The sequence below is a fragment of the Musca autumnalis genome, unplaced genomic scaffold (genome assembly GCF_047663935.1).
Source record: "Musca autumnalis isolate F117 unplaced genomic scaffold, ASM4766393v1 scaffold_3, whole genome shotgun sequence".
NCBI classification, from domain to species: domain Eukaryota; kingdom Metazoa; phylum Arthropoda; class Insecta; order Diptera; family Muscidae; genus Musca; species Musca autumnalis.
This window is the reverse complement of record NW_027411866.1, coordinates 248,027,789-248,048,711: the sequence shown is the minus strand read 5'-3', so window position 1 is coordinate 248,048,711 and position 20,923 is coordinate 248,027,789. Positions and strand designations below refer to the sequence as shown.

Sequence of the window (20,923 nt, the reverse complement as noted above, 5' to 3'; positions counted from 1 at the left end):
TGTATGCTTCATATTTGCATTTTGATTCAAATTTGTTCTATTTTAGAGGACTTTCAAAATGTATTTATGTTTTTCCTGAGAAAACTTTCCTTGACATTAAATTTTCAATAACAACAATGTTGTTTTTGTAAATTTGTTAGTTGTTGGAATTCATGAATTTACCTTATATAAATATGCCTTGATCTAGAATATATACATTTTACAGGGTTTCCGGTGCATAGTTCGATGTGTAACAAACGAAATGGCAAATTTAATCTGTTGGTAACTTTTTGGTAACATTTTCGGAAAATTTTGGTAGAGAATTTTTTTGCCCGGTGGCAACCGTGGTCCTAAGTGCATAGATTACACTTTATATTGCCTCAATTTTAGTTTTCTGCAATTTTCTTTAAATCCTTGCCGGTTCAGTTGAAGTTTGTTCTGGTCTATCTCATTATTGTCATATACATATGTGCCTCACGTTGGGCTCCATTTTCCATGAATTCTGGAACTGATTCTCAACGCTAACATGATATTATTTGGAATCTGAAAAAATACCACAAAAGTCTCTCGACCGATTGGATAAACATAAAAGTTCATATCGTTATTTTTCGAGTTATAATTTAAATTTTGAAACATTTTCTTAAACATATTGCTGTATCTTCCTCTTGCCACTCTTCAATGTTGATTGTTCCAAAAAAAGTGTAATTTCATAATGAATTTGGGTTGGGATCCATCTAAAAAAATATGTATGTATGTAATGTGTGTGTTATAATGTATGCACTGTAAGTTTTTTTCTCCTTTTCCTTTTAATATTGAATAATTTTGATAAATTTATGATTTGTACAGTTCCTTTGTGCTAAAGGATATTTTCTTCTTTTTATATAAATAATTAGATATCTACAAACATATTACAAATATAGATCTGATCAATAATAAGATCAGATTTTGATAATGATGTGGTGATGTTGCTGATTCTGGGTGATTGTGTTTTCATCATCAGCCTGTAACTTTTTCTAATGTATCAGAATTGGATAAACTTAGGTATTTTTCGGTTTTACAAAATGTACATGAAATGTATGAGAGATGATGTGGCAACTATTTCACATATGAATGAGAGGAACTTGTATTGGAAATCCAGGTAATTTCAGTTGAAGAAAAACACGAAATTTTAGAGCATTCCATAAGGAAGTTTTTTTTGAAACTCCATCTGAAATTCAGTATGTGAAATTCTAGGAGTTTCCGACTCATATGTGAAAGTGTTGTAGATCGAATCTTGACGATATTGCTTGCAGATCGTTTACCTTTGTAAAGTAAAAGAAGCATCATAAGATTAGTTATGAGGATGAAAGTGTTGATGAAGATGAAGATTTTAGGTCCCCAGCCCGTCAATAGTGGCAGTGTGTGTAGGTGAATAGGTTATCCTGAATCTAATTAGAATTTACAAAACCTTTCAGTATTCCCTCTCTTCAGAATAACAAATTTCCACAGGATATCCTTTCTTTGTGTGTGTATATATATGTGTGTATTTTTATTTATAGGTTGTTCCTCATCTTCTTCTTCTTCAAGTTATTGCTACAAAAAATCCTTTGGTTTTTTCTTCTTCTTTTCATTATCTATAAACTACAAAAAATGTTACCACAACTTCTGTTTTGTTTGTTTTTCCTAAGCGGGAGGTTTCTCTCTCTCTATCTCTTTCATGATGAGCGCCGCCGTCATCTACATAATACTTTCCAACGATCGCCCACTATGTCGGATACTTCTGATATACCATTTTACAATGATTCTCATTATTTTTAAAGTTCCGTTACGGCATAATTCGAATCATCATTCATGGCAGGTGGTGGTGGAGGCGGGGGTAGATCATCTTCATCGTTCATATGTTGTTGTGCTGGATTATTCTTGTTTGTGCTGTTGTTGTTGTGATGCATGATATTATTTGATTTGGGCCCGGTATCTTCCGGGGTGTCCAATGGCGGTGGTGGTGGCAGTGATGCGTCGTTGTTCATTTGACGATTAGTATCGGATACATTTGTTGTAGTATTTGTATTGGTGGTATTTGTGGTGGCGGCACTTGATGTATCGACTCCACCACCGCCTCCTACTCCTCCGCCCATATTCAAGGTATTACCACCATTCTGATGACTATAGGGTTTGGGTAGATTCGCACCATTGTCGTTATTTTCTGGCGGAGGTGGTGGGGAATTTGGTGTGCCTACACGTGGAGGAGGTATGGCTTTCATTTGTGGTGGTAGCTTCATGGGTGGTCTTTGCAGGGTCCTGAAAGAGAAACATGGAAATATAAAATTAAAGAGAAATTCAAATCCAAGGATCCAAAAAGCCTATAAAAGTAGAGCAAACCTAATTCAGCCAGGCTAAGTAGAAGATTTTTTAAACAAGGCTGAATAGCAATTTTCCTATGAAAACCCCTATTCAGCCAGGCTGAATAGCAATTTTCCAATGGAAATCCCTATTCAACCGGGCTCAATTTTCCTATGGCAAACCCCACTCAGCCTATGGCAAACCCTATTCAGCCATGCTGAATAGCAATTTTCCTATGGAAACTTCCATTCAGCCAGGCTGAATTGAATTGAGGTTTTCCTATGAAAACCCATATTCAGCCAGGCTGAATTGAGGTTTTCCTATGAAAACCCATATTCAGCCAGGCTGAATTGAGGTTTTCCTATGGAAACCCATATTCAGCCAGGCTGAATTGAGGTTTTCCTATGGAAACCCATATTCAGCCAGGCTGAATAGCAATTTTCCTATGGAAACCCATATTCAGCCAGGCTGAATAGCAATTTTCCTATGGAAACCCATATTCAGCCAAGCTGAATAGCAATTTTCCTATGGAAACCCATATTCAGCCAGGCTGAATAGCAATTTTCCTATGGAAACCCATATTCAGCCAGGCTGAACAGCAATTTTCCTATGGAAACCCATATTCAGCCAGGCTGAATAGCAATTTTCCTATGGAAACCCATATTCAGCCAGGCTGAATAGCAATTTTCCTATGGAAACCCATATTCAGCCAGGCTGAATAGCAATTTTCCTATGGAAACCCATATTCAGCCAGGCTGAATAGCAATTTTCCTATGGAAACCCATATTCAGCCAGGCTGAACAGCAATTTTCCTATGGAAACCCATATTCAGCCAGGCTGAATGGCAATATTCCTATGGAAATTCCTATTCAGCCAGGCTGTATTGAGGTTTTCCTATGGTAACCTCTGTTCAGCCATGCTGAATATCAATTTTCCTATGGAAAACCATATTCAGCCAGGGTGAAAGGATGATTTTTTTATAGAAGCAAGAATCAAGAAGCTTTGTTTTACTTACTTCGAATAGTTCTGATGCTGTTGTTGCCTTTGCTTTTCATATATCGACTCCACACTGGGTGGATCTGCATCCTTGGGTATTTCTGGCAGTGGACAATTCAAAATTGATGGCTTATATTTGGGATCAAATTTACCACCCTGTCTTAGGGTTGAACATTTGTAGATACCCTTCTCACGATCATAAATGGCAGTATCCATTGCCTCGGAACGTGAAGGGTCCCGCATGCCGTCTTGTGGTGATTTCACACTCATCGAATGATGTTGTGACGTTGGTGGCATGCGACCACCACCTCCACCTGGCTGTTGTTGTGACATTCCATGATGGCCGGGTATCTGAGGATGCCCTCCTGCATTGGATTGTTGAGAATTTTGCCGCCGCATTGTGGCCAAATTGGAGACATAGATTGAACCCTGGCTAACTGCAACTAGTGGTTGATATATGGAGTGAGGATTTGCCTGGCCACCATTCTGCGACATTTGACCCATGTGGGGTGGAATTTGTTGATATATTTGACTCTGTGGTCCATGTGGTCCCGCCGCTACCAAATGATGTTGTCCATGGCCTGCTGTTGAATAGGTGCCGTACTGCTGCTGCTGATGATAGATGGCATGCTGGTGTTGAGCTGCCGCAACTGCTGCTGCGGCTTCATGAGAATGGGGATGTGGATGAGGATGGTGACAATAGATCGGTTGAGGAGCCATCTGAGATTGTTGCTGCTGAGACGTCGCCTGTTGACTTCGGTTGGGATCGCTACAGACTGATGATGATTTTCAGTAAAAATCATTTGCTTCCAAAGTTTTGCATTGTTTGCTTAAAGTTGCATATTTACCGTTATTGGGGCCTAAAAGAAGCGGAGAAAAGAAAGAAATAAGAGGGGAAGTTCTCGACAACAAAGTAGGGGATCTTGAATCCAAAGGGAAAATAGTGTAGACCAGTGAGAAAGAGAGTGAGATACAGGGAGAGATGGAGAGAGTTGTTGATGATGGTCCCCTTACTTACCAGTCAGGTGTGTGGGGCTATGATTGTGCGACGGCAAACGACCAAGCGTATGCGTGCCCATAGCCCTCATATTCTGCTGCATGTGCACGTGAGCCATCATCTCGTGCTGCTGACGCTTCGAGGGATGCTGCAAGGTATGCGAACCACTGATCACCGGGGGACTAAAGTGCCTGTAAAGAGATTGCAACCAGAATTTAAATAAAATCACTCTCATTTATTGCGCTCACCCATTGTGATTCCTTGGCAGAGTTCGGGAGGCATTCAACATTTGCTGGTGGTTCTGTGGAGCCGGATGGGAGATATACGAAGGTTCGTCCACTTGAGCATAGTCATTGCGTTTCCTTATATAGATCCAGGTGTGAGAGTCTACCCAAACCATAATGGTGAGCAAAATGGCGGCAATGAAGCTGGCAATGAGCATAAGGACGAGACCTAAAAGGCCACCTTCGCACAGTCCTCTTGAGGCAGCCAAGAAGTTGTGATGTACTGCTTTACAATCGACCAGGGCAGTGAGTTGGGTCAGCAGTCGTTCGCTGCTATTCAAATCGGCATTAACGGCGCCCAATTTGGGTTGCAGACCCGATGATTTAAACAGAACCAAAGAGATTTTCATAACCGTAGCCATGGCACTGCGGGCATTGTTGAGGGAGTTTTGTGATTCTCTCAGACGTTGGGTAAAGGGATTGGTGTGGCCTGGTTCACATTGGGTATAGTGCAGCAAAACATTTGTCGGAAGATCTCGCGGAGCCACGGAAACCAAAAAGTCCGCTGGACTAATGCAAAGGTCACCCACGGCCACGGAGGACGACAAATACAAGCCCGACATTAGCCATGAGCCGGTGACAGCCAATAAACCGCAAACACTAAACAGAATCAAAGCACAGCGAGAATGGCGAGCCACTCCCACCAATAGCACTGCACACAAGACGAGTAGTAAAGCCAGGGTAGCCACAGTACCGGGCCATCGGATCAATTCCATTTTATCACCCTCCTAGAAAAATAAAATCATGCCTTCAATTCCTCTTCCAAATTTCCTATGATCCCAAAACTTACCGAAAGAAACTTCGTCATGGTTACACTTGTCAGGGGCCTGCGTATATCACTGGCTGCATTTGTGGCCAACGTCACATTACCTTGTACAATATTCAACGACACAAAGAGTATGGAGAGGGCTGTAGAATTTGTCACAGGTTGATCGAAAATATCCGCCAGTTCCACCAGTTGAGGTCGTATGCGATTCTTTAGGGTATTTTCCAAAATCAAAGTCTGATTGCGTACCGTTGTCACCAAAGTGTCCACTTTTCGTCCCGCAGTTAAAACCTCCAATAAACCATTGTGTAAATCATCATTGCCATATAATCCTGGAAAGAGTAGGAAATTGGTTAACAAATCTATTGGAAGAACGGAATATTCTCCCTTACCTAAGCCAATGGCAGCACAACACATTACCGTGACAATGGAAAGCGCCACTTTTAGGCTGGTAATTGAATGTGCCGGTCTGGGTTTGCGATCACAACATCTTGTCATTAGATAAAGCAGCAGACCCAATAGTGAGACGATGAGCAGGGCAGCTGGTACGGATCCTAGTATTCCGAGGCTCTGGAATTTATTAGAAAATTTAATTATATAATTTTATGGATTTAAAGTAGGAAGAAGGAAGTGTTCCCATAGAAACCCCAACTCAGCCAGGCTGAATAGGAGTTTCCTATAGAAACCCTTTTTCAGCCAGGCTATGTTGCAGTTTCTCTATAAAACCCATATTCAGCCAGGCTGAATAGGAGTTTTCCTATAGAAAAACTTATTCAGATAGGCTGAACAGGAGATTTCCTATAGAAAACCTTATTCAGCCAGGCTGAATAGCAGTTTTCCTATAGAAAACCTTATTCAGCAAGGCTGAATAGGAGTTTTCCTATAGAAAACCTTATTCAGCCAGGCTTAATAGGAGTTTTCCTATAGAAAACCTTATTCAGCCAGGCTGAATAGGAGTTTTCCTATAGAAAACCTTATTCAGCCAGGCTGAATAGGAGTTTTCCTATAGAAAACCTTATTCAGCCAGGCTGAATAGGAGTTTTCCTATAGAAAACCTTATTCAGCCAGGCTGAATAGGAGTTTTCCTATAGAAAACCTTATTCAGCCAGGCTGAATAGGAGTTTTCCTATAGAAAACCTTATTCAGCCAGGCTGAATAGGAGTTTTCCTATAGAAAACCTTATTCAGCCAGGCTGAATAGGAGTTTTCCTATAGAAAACCTTATTCAGCCAGGCTGAATAGGAGTTTTCCTATAGAAAACCTTATTCAGCCAGGCTGAATAGGAGTTTTCCTATAGAAAACCTTATTCAGCCAGGCTGAATAGGAGTTTTCCTATAGAAAACCTTATTCAGCCAGGCTGAATAGGAGATTTCCTAATAATAAACCTTATTCAGCCAGGCTGAATAGGAGTTTTCCTATAGAAAACCTTATTCAGCCAGGCTGAATAGGAGTTTTCCTATAGAAAACGTTATTCAGCCAGGCTGAATAGGAGTTTTCCTATAGAAAACGTTATTCAGCCAGGCGGAATAGGAGCTTTCCTATAGAAAACCTTATTCAGCCTGGCTGAATAGGAGTTTTCCTATAGAAACCCTTATATAGCCAGGCTGAATAGAAGTCTTCCTATAGAAAACCTTATTCAGCCAGGCTGAATAGGAGTTGTCCTACAGAAAAACTTATTCAGCCAGGCTGAATAGGAGTTTTCCTATAGAAAACCTTATTCAGCCAGGCTGAATAGGAGTTTTCCTATAGAAAACCTTATTCAGCCAGGCTGAATAGGAGTTTTCCTATAGAAAACCTTATTCAGCCAGGCTGAATAGGAGTTTTCCTATAGAAAACCTTATTCAGCCAGGCTGAATAGGAGTTTTCCTATAGAAAACCTTATTCAGCCAGGCTGAATAGGAGTTTTCCTATAGAAAACCTTATTCAGCCAGGCTGAATAGGAGTTTTCCTATAGAAAACCTTATTCAGCCAGGCTGAATAGGAGTTTTCCTATAGAAAACCTTATTCAGCCAGGCTGAATAGGAGTTTTCCTATAGAAAACCTTATTCAGCCAGGCTGAATAGGAGTTTTCCTATAGAAAACCTTATTCAGCCAGGCTGAATAGGAGTTTTCCTATAGAAAACCTTATTCAGCCAGGCTGAATAGGAGTTTTCCTATAGAAAACCTTATTCAGCCAGGCTGAATAGGAGTTTTCCTATAGAAAACCTTATTCAGCCAGGCTGAATAGGAGTTTTCCTATAGAAAACCTTATTCAGCCAGGCTGAATAGGAGTTTTCCTATAGAAAACCTTATTCAGCCAGGCTGAATAGGAGTTTTCCTATAGAAAACCTTATTCAGCCAGGCTGAATAGGAGTTTTCCTATAGAAAACCTTATTCAGCCAGGCTGAATAGGAGTTTTCCTATAGAAAACCTTATTCAGCCAGGCTGAATAGGAGTTTTCCTATAGAAAACCTTATTCAGCCAGGCTGAATAGGAGTTTTCCTATAGAAAACCTTATTCAGCCAGGCTGAATAGGAGTTTTCCTATAGAAAACCTTATTCAGCCAGGCTGAATAGGAGTTTTCCTATAGAAAACCTTATTCAGCCAGGCTGAATAGGAGTTTTCCGATAGAAAACCTTATTCAGCCAGGCTGAATAGGAGTTTTCCTATAGAAAACCTTATTCAGCCAGGCTGAATAGGAGTTTTCCTTTAGAATGCCTTATTCAGCCAGGCTGAATAGGAGTTTTCCTTTAGAATGCCTTATTCAGCCAGGCTGAATAGGAGTTTTCCTTTAGAATGCCTTATTCAGCCAGGCTGAATAGGAGTTTTCCTTTAGAATGCCTTATTCAGCCAGGCTGAATAGGAGTTTTCCTTTAGAATGCCTTATTCAGCCAGGCTGAATAGGAGTTTTCCTTTAGAATGCCTTATTCAGCCAGGCTGAATAGGAGTTTTCCTTTAGAATGCCTTATTCAGCCAGGCTGAATAGGAGTTTTCCTTTAGAATGCCTTATTCAGCCAGGCTGAATAGGAGTTTTCCTTTAGAATGCCTTATTCAGCCAGGCTGAATAGGAGTTTTCCTTTAGAATGCCTTATTCAGCCAGGCTGAATAGGAGTTTTCCTTTAGAATGCCTTATTCAGCCAGGCTGAATAGGAGTTTTCCTTTAGAATGCCTTATTCAGCCAGGCTGAATAGGAGTTTTCCTTTAGAATGCCTTATTCAGCCAGGCTGAATAGGAGTTTTCCTACAGAAAACCTTATTCAGCCAGGCTGAATAGGAGTTTTCCTACAGAAAACCTTATTCAGCCAGGCTGAATAGGAGTTTTCCTATAGAAAACCTTATTCAGCCAGGCTGAATAGGAGTTTTCCTATAGAAAACCTTATTCAGCCAGGCTGAATAGGAGTTTTCCTACAGAAAACCTTATTCAGCCGGGCTGAATAGGAGTTTTCCTACAGAAAACCTTATTCAGCCGGGCTGAATAGGAGTTTTCCTACAGAAAACCTTATTCAGCCGGGCTGAATAGGAGTTTTCCTACAGAAAACCTTATTCAGCCGGGCTGAATAGGAGTTTTCCTACAGAAAACCTTATTCAGCCGGGCTGAATAGGAGTTTTCCTACAGAAAACCTTATTCAGCCGGGCTGAATAGGAGTTTTCCTACAGAAAACCTTATTCAGCCGGGCTGAATAGGAGTTTTCCTACAGAAAACCTTATTCAGCCGGGCTGAATAGGAGTTTTCCTACAGAAAACCTTATTCAGCCGGGCTGAATAGGAGTTTTCCTACAGAAAACCTTATTCAGCCGGGCTGAATAGGAGTTTTCCTACAGAAAACCTTATTCAGCCGGGCTGAATAGGAGTTTTCCTACAGAAAACCTTATTCAGCCAGGCTGAATTGAAGTTTTCCTGTGGAAACCCTTTTTCAGCCAGGCTGAATTGAAGTTTTCCTGTGGAAACCCTTTTTCAGCTAGGCTGAATTGAAGTTTTCCTGGCTGACTAGGGTTTTCTTTAGGAAAACTTCAATTCAGCCTGGCTGAATAGGGGTTTATAGGAAAACGTCTATTCAGCCTGGCTGAATAGGGGTTTCTTTAGGAAAACTTCAATTCAGCCTGGCTGAATAGGGGTTTCTTTAGGAAAGCTTTTATTCAGCCTGGCTGAATAAGGTTTTCTGTAGGAAAACTCCTATACAGCCTGGCTGAATAAGGCATTCTAAAGGAAAACTCTTATTCAGCCGTGCGGAATAAGGTTTTCTGTAGGGCTGAAAAAAAGTTTTCCTAAAGAAAACCCAATTCAGCCAGGCTGAATAAAAAAAGTTTTCCTAGAGAAAACCATATTCACCTTGGCTGAATAAAAGTTTTCCTAACGAAAACTCTATTCAGCCAGGCTGAATAAAAGTTTTCCTAAAGAAAACCCTATTCAGCAGGCTGAATAAAAAAAGTTTTCCTAGAGAAAACCATATTCACCTTGGCTGAATAAAAGTTTTCCTAACGAAAACTCTATTCAGCAGGCTGAATAATAGTTTTCCTAAAGAAACCCCTATTCAGCCAGGCTGAATTGAAGTTTTCCTAAAGAAACCCCTATTCAGCCAGGCTGAATAAAAGTTTTCTTTAAGAAGCCCCTATTCAGTCAGGCTGAATAAAAGTTTTCCTAAAGAAACCCCTATTCATCCTGGCTGAATAAGATTCTCCTTAAGAATATTATTCAGCCAGGCTCAATAAGGGTTTCTTTAAGAAAAACTGTTATTCAGCCTGGCTGAATAGTGTTTTCTTTAGGAAAACTTTTATTCAGCCTGGCTGAATAGGTGTTTCTTTAGGAAAACTTTTATTCAGCCTGGCTGAATAGGGGTTTCTGAAGGAAAACTTCAATTCAGCCTGGCTGAATAGGGGTTTCTTTAGGAAAGCTTTTATTCAGCCTGGCTGAATAAGGTTTTCTGTAGGAAAACTCCTATACAGCCTGGCTGAATAAGGCATTCTAAAGGAAAACTCTTATTCAGCCGTGCGGAATAAGGTTTTCTGTAGGGCTGAAAAAAAGTTTTCCTAAAGAAAACCCTATTCAGCCAGGCTGAATAAAAAAAGTTTTCCTAGAGAAAACCATATTCACCTTGGCTGAATAAAAGTTTTCCTAAAGAAAACCCTATTCAGCAGGCTGAATAATAGTTTTCCTAAAGAAACCCCTATTCAGCCAGGCTGAATTGAAGTTTTCCTAAAGAAACCCCTATTCAGCCAGGCTGAATAAAAGTTTTCTTTAAGAAGCCCCTATTCAGTCAGGCTGAATAAAAGTTTTCCTAAAGAAACCCCTATTCATCCTGGCTGAATAAGATTCTCCTTAAGAATATTATTCAGCCAGGCTCAATAAGGGTTTCTTTAAGAAAAACTGTTATTCAGCCTGGCTGAATAGTGTTTTCTTTAGGAAAACTTTTATTCAGCCTGGCTGAATAGGTGTTTCTTTAGGAAAACTTTTATTCAGCCTGGCTGAATAGGGGTTTCTGAAGGAAAACTTTTATTCAGCCTGGCTGAATAGGTGTTTCTTTAGGAAAACTTTTATTCAGCCTGGCTGAATAGGGTTTTCTGAAGGAAAACTTTTATTCAGCCTGGCTGAATAGGGTTTTCTTTAGAAAAATTGCTATTCAGCATGGCTGAATAGGAAATTTTATATTCAGCCTTACTGAATATGGGTTCTCTATATTAAAAACGTCGATTAAATTTCTTCGAAAGCTTACCTCCAAATAAATCTCATCATTTGGCCGAAATGTGCTGTTAATTTTGTGGAATGTTATGTTATAATGGGGTAAGGCATGCAGCAGTTTCGCAATAACCGGCACCTTATATTGATCCGTATACTCATGATAATCACCCATTGTGGCCGTGTGTCTGTGATCTTTTTAGTGGCAGTATTGGTTGCTGAGGGGTGGTGGTGCTGCTTCCGGCCTTATGGCTGCTGTTGGTGGTCGGATGCCTTCTTCTTCTTGGCTGTTTGTAAAGCCGCTCTTAAGATAAACCAGAACGTATGAAGTGTTCATTCACTTCTGTTTGTCACAGACCAATAATGTGCCCAAAAGCTGTGTAAAAAGAAATAGAAGAAGAGGAAGCATACAATCAATCGATTATTTACTTGTGTGCGGTGGTTCTCGTCGATTTTAGAGGAGCATTAATCTTTTAATGGCAAATAAATTTATTTATGTTTGGAAATGTTGGCCTCTTGACTCTTCCACAGCCAAGATAAGTGTCAATGATCCCGTAATAAAGAAAAACATAACAACAACAACAAACCAACTGACTAGTATTCCAACAACAACAATAACAACACCAATAATAAAAAAACATACAAATAGAAGAAGGCGAGGCAAAATATTCACGAACTTCAGTTGTTACTCTGACTGCTTTTGTTGTTGTTGTTTTCGTCCTCTTTAGGAATTCCTTTTTTGTAGGATTTGACCGCATGTCGTGGTGGCCCTGCCTGCCACCACAAACCAAATGAGAGCCAACAAACCCAAAGCCCAAAAGAGTGGCGAAGGTTTGCTCGGAAAACATAAACACTCACACTCGGCCGAACAAACATACATACACACATTTACAGACACTTATATAAAGTAGTACATATTTAAGTCCTTTTGCTTGCTGTTTCTTCTTCTCCCTGATGTTGTGTATCCTCTTTGGTGTATTTCCAGCTACTGCTGCTGCATTTCATCATTGCTACAAATAAAGAGGACAACAGACCGACTGTCAGACAAAAGTCGACAAATAAAACAGACGACGACATACATTTACACATGAAAGAGCCTCTTAAAAATTGTGAACGCACATAAACACACGCACACACATACAGAGCCACATGTACTCACATCCTTTATCCTTACTTAAAACACAATTTGTTTTACATTCATTCATCTAAAAATACACACACGCTGAGGGTAAGGGAGCGGGACGTGAAGACACTTATGTAAGTGTGTATGGGGGCACACATTATCTTGCAAACATTTAGTCAGCCGTCTATCACTGTTAGGCTGTTATCCTCATGCCTTTCTAGGCTAAATTGTTTTTTTGTTGGTTTCATTCTTCCATTATTATTATTGTTGTTCTTGTTTTTGTTGTTGTCCGTCGTAGCTGTCGTCCTCGTCGTCATCATTAACATTGTTCGACGTCGTCTTTAACATCTTCAACATTTTTCACCATCAGAGTCGTTGTTGATACCGTTATCTGTCATCGTCATCATTAAAACAAGTGGGCAAAGGACGAACAAGTGATACCTTACATCATAAAGTGTTTTGGTGAATCATTGGAGACTTCTTGGGATAGATAAGAGGCAACAATGGGAATATACTATTTTTAAAGATTAACGTATCTTTTAATTTTGCGAGTTTGAAAAAACAATGAAAGGTCTTCAGGACGAATTTGTATATTTTTATGAGGTTGAACGCAGAGAAAAATGTACTTTTGGACACGCAACGTTCTGAGGAGATCAACTTACTCCGCCCAACTAAGGCAATTTTATCAAGTAAATCATTTCTTGTCCTGATGTAAACGTCATACTTGAGCACAACAGGTGCATAAAAGGGTTAGGAGTACTGTTGTGCTGCCGAAAATAAAGCAAAATATTATTCTTATACCCTCCACCCATTGAAATAATCATTTGCCACCCTATAAAGTATATACATACATATATTCTTGATCAAGATAAAATTCGGAGTCCATCAGGTCATGTCCGTCTGTTGTAATCACTCTAGCGTCCGCAATAATTGAGCTAGAACGCTATATTTTTGCATCCCAGTGTCTTTTTTCTATAGGCAGGTTAAGTTTGAAGTTTTGGTGTAGCCCCCATATAACGTACCTCCCGATTTTCGGTATTTTGAGGATTTTAGCCACAATTTTGGACCGAACTACTAATAATTCCACATTTGAGGTTCCCAGTGGTCACTAATTATTTCCAACAAAAATTGTCAACATATGTCCATGTTTTGGTATAGCGCCCATATAACGATACTTCCCGATTCTCGGAATTTTGAGAATTTTGGCTAAATATTTTGACCGAACAATCTGCAATTTAACAAGTGCAGTTAATGCTTGTCAGGTGACGCCTTTTGTTTGAGTCTTCCTTCTCTCACAGCTTGGTATATGATGTTATTCACACCTCACAGGTCATTAGAAGTGATTTCAGCGATTTCTCGAGCGAATTCACGATTATTAAAATTATATCATATATTCGGAGACACGTTTACAGGATATTGCTTTTCTTCCGGCGTCTGCCTTGCACTCTGAAGGTTTAGCTAAAATTCTCAAAATTCCGAAAATCGGGAAGTACCGTTATATGGGTGCTATACAAAAACATGGACATATGTTGAAAATTGTTGGTGGAGATAATTATGGGTACATCCCCCATATAACGGTACCACTCGATTTTCGGTATTTTGAGGACGATAGCTACATTTTCTGACCGAATTTAACATTTGAGGTTCCCAGTGGTCAAAAAATATCATCACCAAAAATCGTCAACATAGCTCCATGGTTTGGGACATCCCCCATATACGGTACCTTCGGATATTCGGTATTTGGAAGATTTTAGCTACATTTTCTGACCAAAGTTCCTGTAATTCCACACTTAAGGTTCCCAGTGGTCATTAAATATCTCCACCAAAAATTTTCAACATAGGTCCATGTTTTGGTATAACACCCATATAAGGATAGTTCCCGATTTTCGGAATTTTGAGAATTTTAGCTAAATATTTTGACCAAACAATCTGTAATTTAACATTTGAGGTACCCAGTGAACACAAAACATCTCCACCAAAAATGGCCAACATAGCTCCATGTCTTGGTTTGGCCCCCATATAACGGTACCTCCGGATTTTCGATATTTTGAGGATTTTAGCTACATTTTTGGAGCGAATTACTATTATTGAGGTTCCCACTAAAAAGGCGTATGAATACATGCCACATGGCGGTGCACGCAGAATTGGCAGGCCAAGGAATAGATGGCGCAAACAAGTGGATGTTGAGATGAAAAGGCGCGGTATTCCAGAGAGCAAAGCAACAAATAGAGAGGAATGGAGATCTCTTCTTAGTTCGGCCTATAGAACAAATGTTCTGTAATGGGCCAGCTAAGTAAGTAAGTAAGAGGTTCCCACGGGTCACAAAATATCTCCACCATGAATCGTCAACATAGGTCGGTCCATGGTTTGGAACATCCCCCATATACATAGCGGTACCTCCGGATATTCGGTATTTTGAAGATTTTAGCTACATTTTTGGACCGAAGTAGCTGTAATTCCACACTTAAGTTTTCCAATGGTCACTAATTATCTCCACCAACAATTTTCAACATATGTCCATGTTTTTGTATAGCACCCATATAACGGTACTTCCCGATTTTCGGAATTTTGAGAATTTTAGTTTAACCTTCAGAGTGCAAGGCAGACGCCGGAAGAAAAGCAGTATCTTGTAAAAGTGTCTCCGAATATATGATACAATTATAATAATCGTGAATTCGCTCGAGAAATCGCTGAAATCACTTCTAATGACCTGTGAGGATGACATCAAATACCGAGCTGTGAGAGAAGGAAGACTCAAACAAAAGGCGTCACCTGACAAGCATTAACTGCTTACTCCAAAGTAGCACTTGTTTGCCAATACTATTCATTCTCACATTTCCCAACTGATGCTATTTGTTGTGTTTATGACGGTACCAAGGTAATCCAAGTTTTTAACTATCTCAAAATTGTAGATACCAACTTCCACAGTTGGTCCAAATTCTGTGGACGCATTGCGCATCGATATCATGAACATGGTCTTGTCGCCTTTTACTGCCAGATCCACTTTAGCGGATTCTCTTTCGACTTTTTTTAAAGGTAACAGTTACTTCTTTTGTGACCCATGATGTTAAGGTTGTTGGCATAAGCGAGTAATATGTGGCTATTTGCGTATATTGTGCCATTTCTTTTAACATCTGCATCTCGTATAACCGTTTTCAGAGAAGAGAGAAGAGATCACACAAAATGCTGTCTCCTTGTCTGAAACCTCTTTTGGTAACAGAGTCATCATACAAAACCGAATGAATTTTGCGGCAATACAGAATTCAGACATGGCTTGGAATACCTTTGAACGTAAGGGATGTCAAGGCTGCCTTATAATCGACAACAATATGATTACTTGGGTATTTTTCAGGAATTACGGCAAATTTACAAATATTGGGTCAATGATAGATTTGTTATGATGTCCTGCTGTCTTATTATTCTTCAGACGGTTTATTACCATCTTCTGGGATTGGATGTGTGATATCTTCATCCTCTTCACTAGTATTGAATATCAGCAGTTTTTAAAAATTTATTGACAGATTACCTTGCTCGTCTCTTCAGAATTATGTGCCTGTACCAAAGTCATCAGTTTGATGTGTCACATTCTAGAAGAATTTGCAGACTTCATGCTGGGTCCTGTACATGTAGATTTTTTCACACTCCCGATTTTTCATGTCTCTCCTTTCCTACGGAAAGAACGTTTCTCCTCTCTGCTTTTCACCCGATACCTCTCCCGTAACCTACACGTTGCTTCTGATTGTAGAGTAGCCATTTATACCGCATTCTTCACTTTGGCAGCACAACTCTCCTATAGCAGCATCGGCTTGACAAAACACTTCGGGTCTAGGTCTCTGGTACCCAAGTATGAATTTTGCTGTTCTAATATGTTATCGGAACGAGGAATGTATTAATTAAGCAATTGGGCCAGTTGAGTGGAATATGTTGTGGCTATCTGTTTTGATTGCAGCTTACCGATGTTTAACTTCCGTATTGTGGCTTTTCGCTTCCTTTTTTTTTATTTGAATGTTTAATAGCGCCCATATACATTTTTTGATCGAACTGCCGGTAATTTAACTGACTTCATGTTTTTTAGTTTTTATCACTGTCTTCAGGTAAGATTTGATGTTCTTTAGTATTTAAGCTTTTGAGTGATCACGGAACTTCTCCACTAAAATATGGACATATGTCCGCGTTGTGGTATAGCCACCAGCCTGATTTCAGCAATTTTTCCAGTTTTTAGGTGACCAAAGTAGTTAAAATTAGGTTTTTGGGGTTCCTAGTGGTCAATAATTTTCTCCACCTCAACAATTTTCTTCCCTTCGTAACAGAAGGGAAAAATATGCTCTGTTCCAGAACCTGCAAGAAGCTACTATTTTTTACTACGATAGCATTTTTCCCTTAATGTTATCGGAAAAAATAGTAAAAATTAGTAGATTCTTGCAGTACTGGAACAGACCAATTATTATTCCATATAAGTTCAGAATATTTCATGGTGGAGGGCATGGTGCAAGAAAGAAGGTGATACAATTGGTTTGTTCCAGTACAGCAATAATCTACTAATTTGTACTATTTTTTTCGATAACATAAAGGATATATAAAATGTTATCGTAGTAAAAAATAGAAGGTTCTGGAACAGGGTAAATAATTGGTCTGTTCCAGAACTGCAAGAATCTACTAATTTCTACTATTTCCTTCGATAACATAAAGGCAAAATTGTTATCGTAGTAAAAATTAGTAGATTCTTGCAGGTTCTGGAACAGAGCTAATACCAACTGATGTCTTCATTTTGTTGTCAAAACATATTATTTTTAATCAAAAATAAATTACAAATATTTCACTTCAATAAAGAATATCTGTGTTCGAAATCATTTTTTTAAGCTTATCGAAGAATATTTTACCGTTTTCTTCTAAATTTTGTGGATATTTCGCGGAAAAAAAATTAACAGCTAATGAAGACTATGGCCTGAATTCGCCTTTTGGATTGCCTTCTTAAATTCGCCTTGGTGGAGAGTACAAACATGTCGGCCCGGGTAAAATCAAAACGTTTTAACTTGTTTACTTTTATATAGTGACATTATACTTTTATATAGTGCATGGCAGAACTACCAGGTAGTGGTATCACACCAGCTGATCGAATATGAAAAGTCAAATCCCTTTATAAAAAATTATTTTTGTTGTAATTTCCCCAACAACATAATGAAAGTTTTGACATAACATATTCAAAATTTTACGATGTCACTACCTGGGTATTTGTGCCATGATATAGTGACATCCAGGTGACCTTATAAATGTCGAGATATTCTCCTTTCCAATTGTTACATCCAAATCGCCGAGAATAACTTATGCTCTGTTCCAGAACCTGCAAGAATCTACTAATTTTTACTACGATAACAAATTCAATCTGAGAACCGGCAATACCTCTTCTACGGAGGCTATATTAAAAAGGACATCTATCTGCCGGTGAGTTTTATACCAAATACCATATCGAATATCAAATACCAAATTTCAGTAATTACGTTATGATAATTTGCTAAAACCTTAAAAATATCGAAAATCGGGAGGTATCATTTTATGGCGGCTATATCAAAACGTGGATCTATACCTATAAGACAATATACCGAATTTTAACCATAGGATAATTTGCCTAAAATATACCGAAAGTCTGGAAGTATCGTAGACATACACTGACAAATATCTTGGGAAAAATTTCGTAGCCCTAAAGAAGAAGACTAAATACCAAATTCCAGCCATTTCGATGATAAAATGTGACTAAAGCCTTCAAAATACCGAAAATCGGGAGGTACCGTTCTATGGGAGGAGTGATATAAACTTCCACACCATGTTATAGAGCTCTAGTTTAAATGTTGCGAGCTTTTATTTTATCCTATTCTGTTGGGCCACTGACGTGCGACAACATCGGCAAACTTCGTGAAATCTACATTAGAAGGCAGATGACTTATGGTTCCTTGGATCCAAATCCAAACTTATTACGAATCACTGTACGGTTAGAGCTGCAGAAAAGATAAAGACGATGGAACATCACTTTGCAGATGTCGCTGGATGAGAAGAGATTGATATATTGACCGTCTGATCATACATATGTAGAACCATTACCCTGTTTAAAATTCCAAAAAACACCTAACTACTCTCTTTTTCTTGCAGTATTAACAATCGAGCAATATTCAGAAATTTTCTTCATCATCACCCTCAATTCAACAAGCGATAATCATGGAATCTTGAACAAGGTCTCCGAATGAAGCGGTTACTGTTTTTAAATAGCACGGCCATTAAACCTAACCTAAACATAAATCTCACAGTTTGCCAAGGTAAAAAGCGAAATTTATATCTTCAGCATTTAGGCTAACGAAGGTACATACATATGTATAAGTATATGTATATGTATATGGAGGTTTCTGAGTAAAATCGGACACTTTTTCAAGATGAGGTTTTTGATTTCCCGTATTTTTTGCTGTGACAAATATTTGTATTGACAAATTTTAAAAATTTAAAAAAAATATTAATCATTCGAATCCCACTACAAAAAAGGTTTTTATATTTTTTATTAGACAGCTGATAAAAAGACAAAAAATACAATAGAAGATTTGTTCTATTTTTTTATTTGGACCAATATTAAAGAAGTTATGAATATTTCTTTGCACATAGTTTTCACAGAATTTGAGATTTTCAAGGCGCGATATATCTGAAACCGTTAGTCAAAACAATTCTGAAATAATAAGGAAGAAAACTGCGGAAAATTATATGTTGGCACAACCAAGAATAAATTAAAAACGCGAATGTCTGCACACAAATCGGATATAAAATTACGAAATATTAATACAATACAAAAGACTGCTTTAGCTGACCACTGTAAGCACAACAATCATACACCCAATATCGATGAGGTGAGAGTGCTACAAACAGAGCATAACTACAATAAGAGATTGACCATAGAGATGCTCCACATTAATAACCTGCCAACAACAAAACGAATAAACAGCAAAACCGATACAGACAACACAGCTTACTGCTACAGACATTTAATACGGAGAAGAGATCATGCAATAAGTAGATAATTATCAGTGCAATAATAACACTTGACAGATGTAGACACACTACGCTAGTTTTTTAAGTTATTATTATAATTATTTACAAGTAAGCGATCGTCAATTTTTACGTGTTTTTATGTTCTACTAGTAATTAAAAACAATGCTGTGATATAGAAATTAACTTTTATTTTAATAATTTATGTTGTAGATCCCCCTGAAGATGAAATTCAATGAATTTCGAAATATTGGAAGAAATATGAAATAAAGAAAAACACAAACATTGACCTCAAGCTCGATTATATTCATTTTAATAACATTACAAAAGGTCGAACAAAAAAGACAAAAACAATTCTGAAATATACTAAAATGTTTTGCTAATGAGCAGCATCACCACAGCAAAAAATAAAGGAAATCAAAAACCTCATCTCGAAAAAGTGTCCGATTTCACTCAGCAATCCCCATATATAGCTTGATAAGCTCATCGAAATAATTGCTTTTGGATCCAATTTTGAGTCGATTTTGCTATGTCCTTCTTGCTGACTGCTTGACATAAAAAATCTCGAATAGAAAAATCGTGTTGTTCCAAACTTTGTAGAAGTCCGGAGATAAACAACACGAACCACTTCATCGAATATCTTTCCCAAGAAGTTTAAAATTTATTTGATCAAGTGCACTTTCCTCTCATAATGGACCAAAAACTCTAGAAAATCATATCCTACAGATATATGGTTGTTTTAGAGTTGTATTTGATGTAGTACTAAGTCCCAGTTTACATTAGGCGAGTTTACTTGCGACAATTGTCTGTTTGTAAACTCGCCTAATGTAAATTGGGACTTAGGACATGTTTATATTATAGCCTTTTGCTGGGTTAATCTTCTTAATGAGGATTTATTTGACGTATACGCAAGGGAGTTGACATTTGAAACCCAGTGGGTTTGTTAAATCCGGTTATATATAAACGTACTATTACTATACCTGGTTTGTTCTACCATGACTTCATTCCGAAGTTATTATTCAATGTATTATTCAACAAATTCCACAAATATTTAATTTTTTTCATTTATAATTTTGGTTTTCAGTTTTTGTTTTAAAATAAACACATTTTTTGGCGTCTACCTTCATAATATTCCCTGAAGATTACCTGATCGATTACCGGTTACTATCGAAAAAATCGATAACATTGCTTGAACGTTTTCGATCGAGTTTTGTCACGCCGTTTTTTACCGTGTCGAAAACTTATTCACGAGCAAATTCTCGATCGAATCGAATCACGTGATTAAGCCCCTGTATATTATATAATAGACGCACTAAGCGGGTTTCATATGGACTAAACAAGTACCAAATCACATTGGAAATAAACAAAGCCCTATAAATCTAAAGCCCTGCCACCGTGATGTAGGGGTACGAACACCCAGGATGTTTATTTAACAATTAAACCGGGAATATCTGATAATCAGGGATTTTTAATAGTTTTTGTGCCCATATTTTACACATCGTAATATTTCTACCAGACATAAATCGAACATGGACTATACCGGTCCACTCCTTCGGGTACCTCCCATACAAAATTTCGACCTCTTTTCCAATTGTTTTGATTTGATTCGCCGCCCCCTCTACAACGGTACAAAATTTTCCTGGGGCAAGTACATACTTCCTGAGAAATTGGCCCGAAAGCTGCAAAAACCCGCTGTGGCACCATGTGTAGTTGATGGAGCGCACCATAACTCCCGAACGGATAAAACGTATAATATTTTGGTCAAAATTAAAACAAGTTCTAAGAT

The 20,923-nt window shown here is 38.4% G+C and overlaps 1 protein-coding gene across 1 annotated transcript in view; it reads right to left on the bottom strand.

Moving 5' to 3' along the window:
* Positions 1-766: 766 nt before the first annotated feature.
* tty (tweety) overlaps positions 767-20,923 on the bottom strand; it is a 38,369-nt gene continuing 18,212 nt past the window's right edge. Inside the window, exons 2-9 of the mRNA XM_073977737.1 lie at positions 11,029-11,367; positions 5,734-5,911; positions 5,366-5,673; positions 4,540-5,303; positions 4,313-4,482; positions 4,143-4,154; positions 3,314-4,070; positions 767-2,256 (exon numbers count right to left, since the gene is read on the bottom strand). Of these exons, the coding sequence (XP_073833838.1) occupies positions 1,773-2,256; positions 3,314-4,070; positions 4,143-4,154; positions 4,313-4,482; positions 4,540-5,303; positions 5,366-5,673; positions 5,734-5,911; positions 11,029-11,166 (2,811 nt within the window). The 5' untranslated portion in view covers positions 11,167-11,367 and the 3' untranslated portion in view covers positions 767-1,772. The remainder of the gene's footprint in view (positions 2,257-3,313; positions 4,071-4,142; positions 4,155-4,312; positions 4,483-4,539; positions 5,304-5,365; positions 5,674-5,733; positions 5,912-11,028; positions 11,368-20,923) is intronic.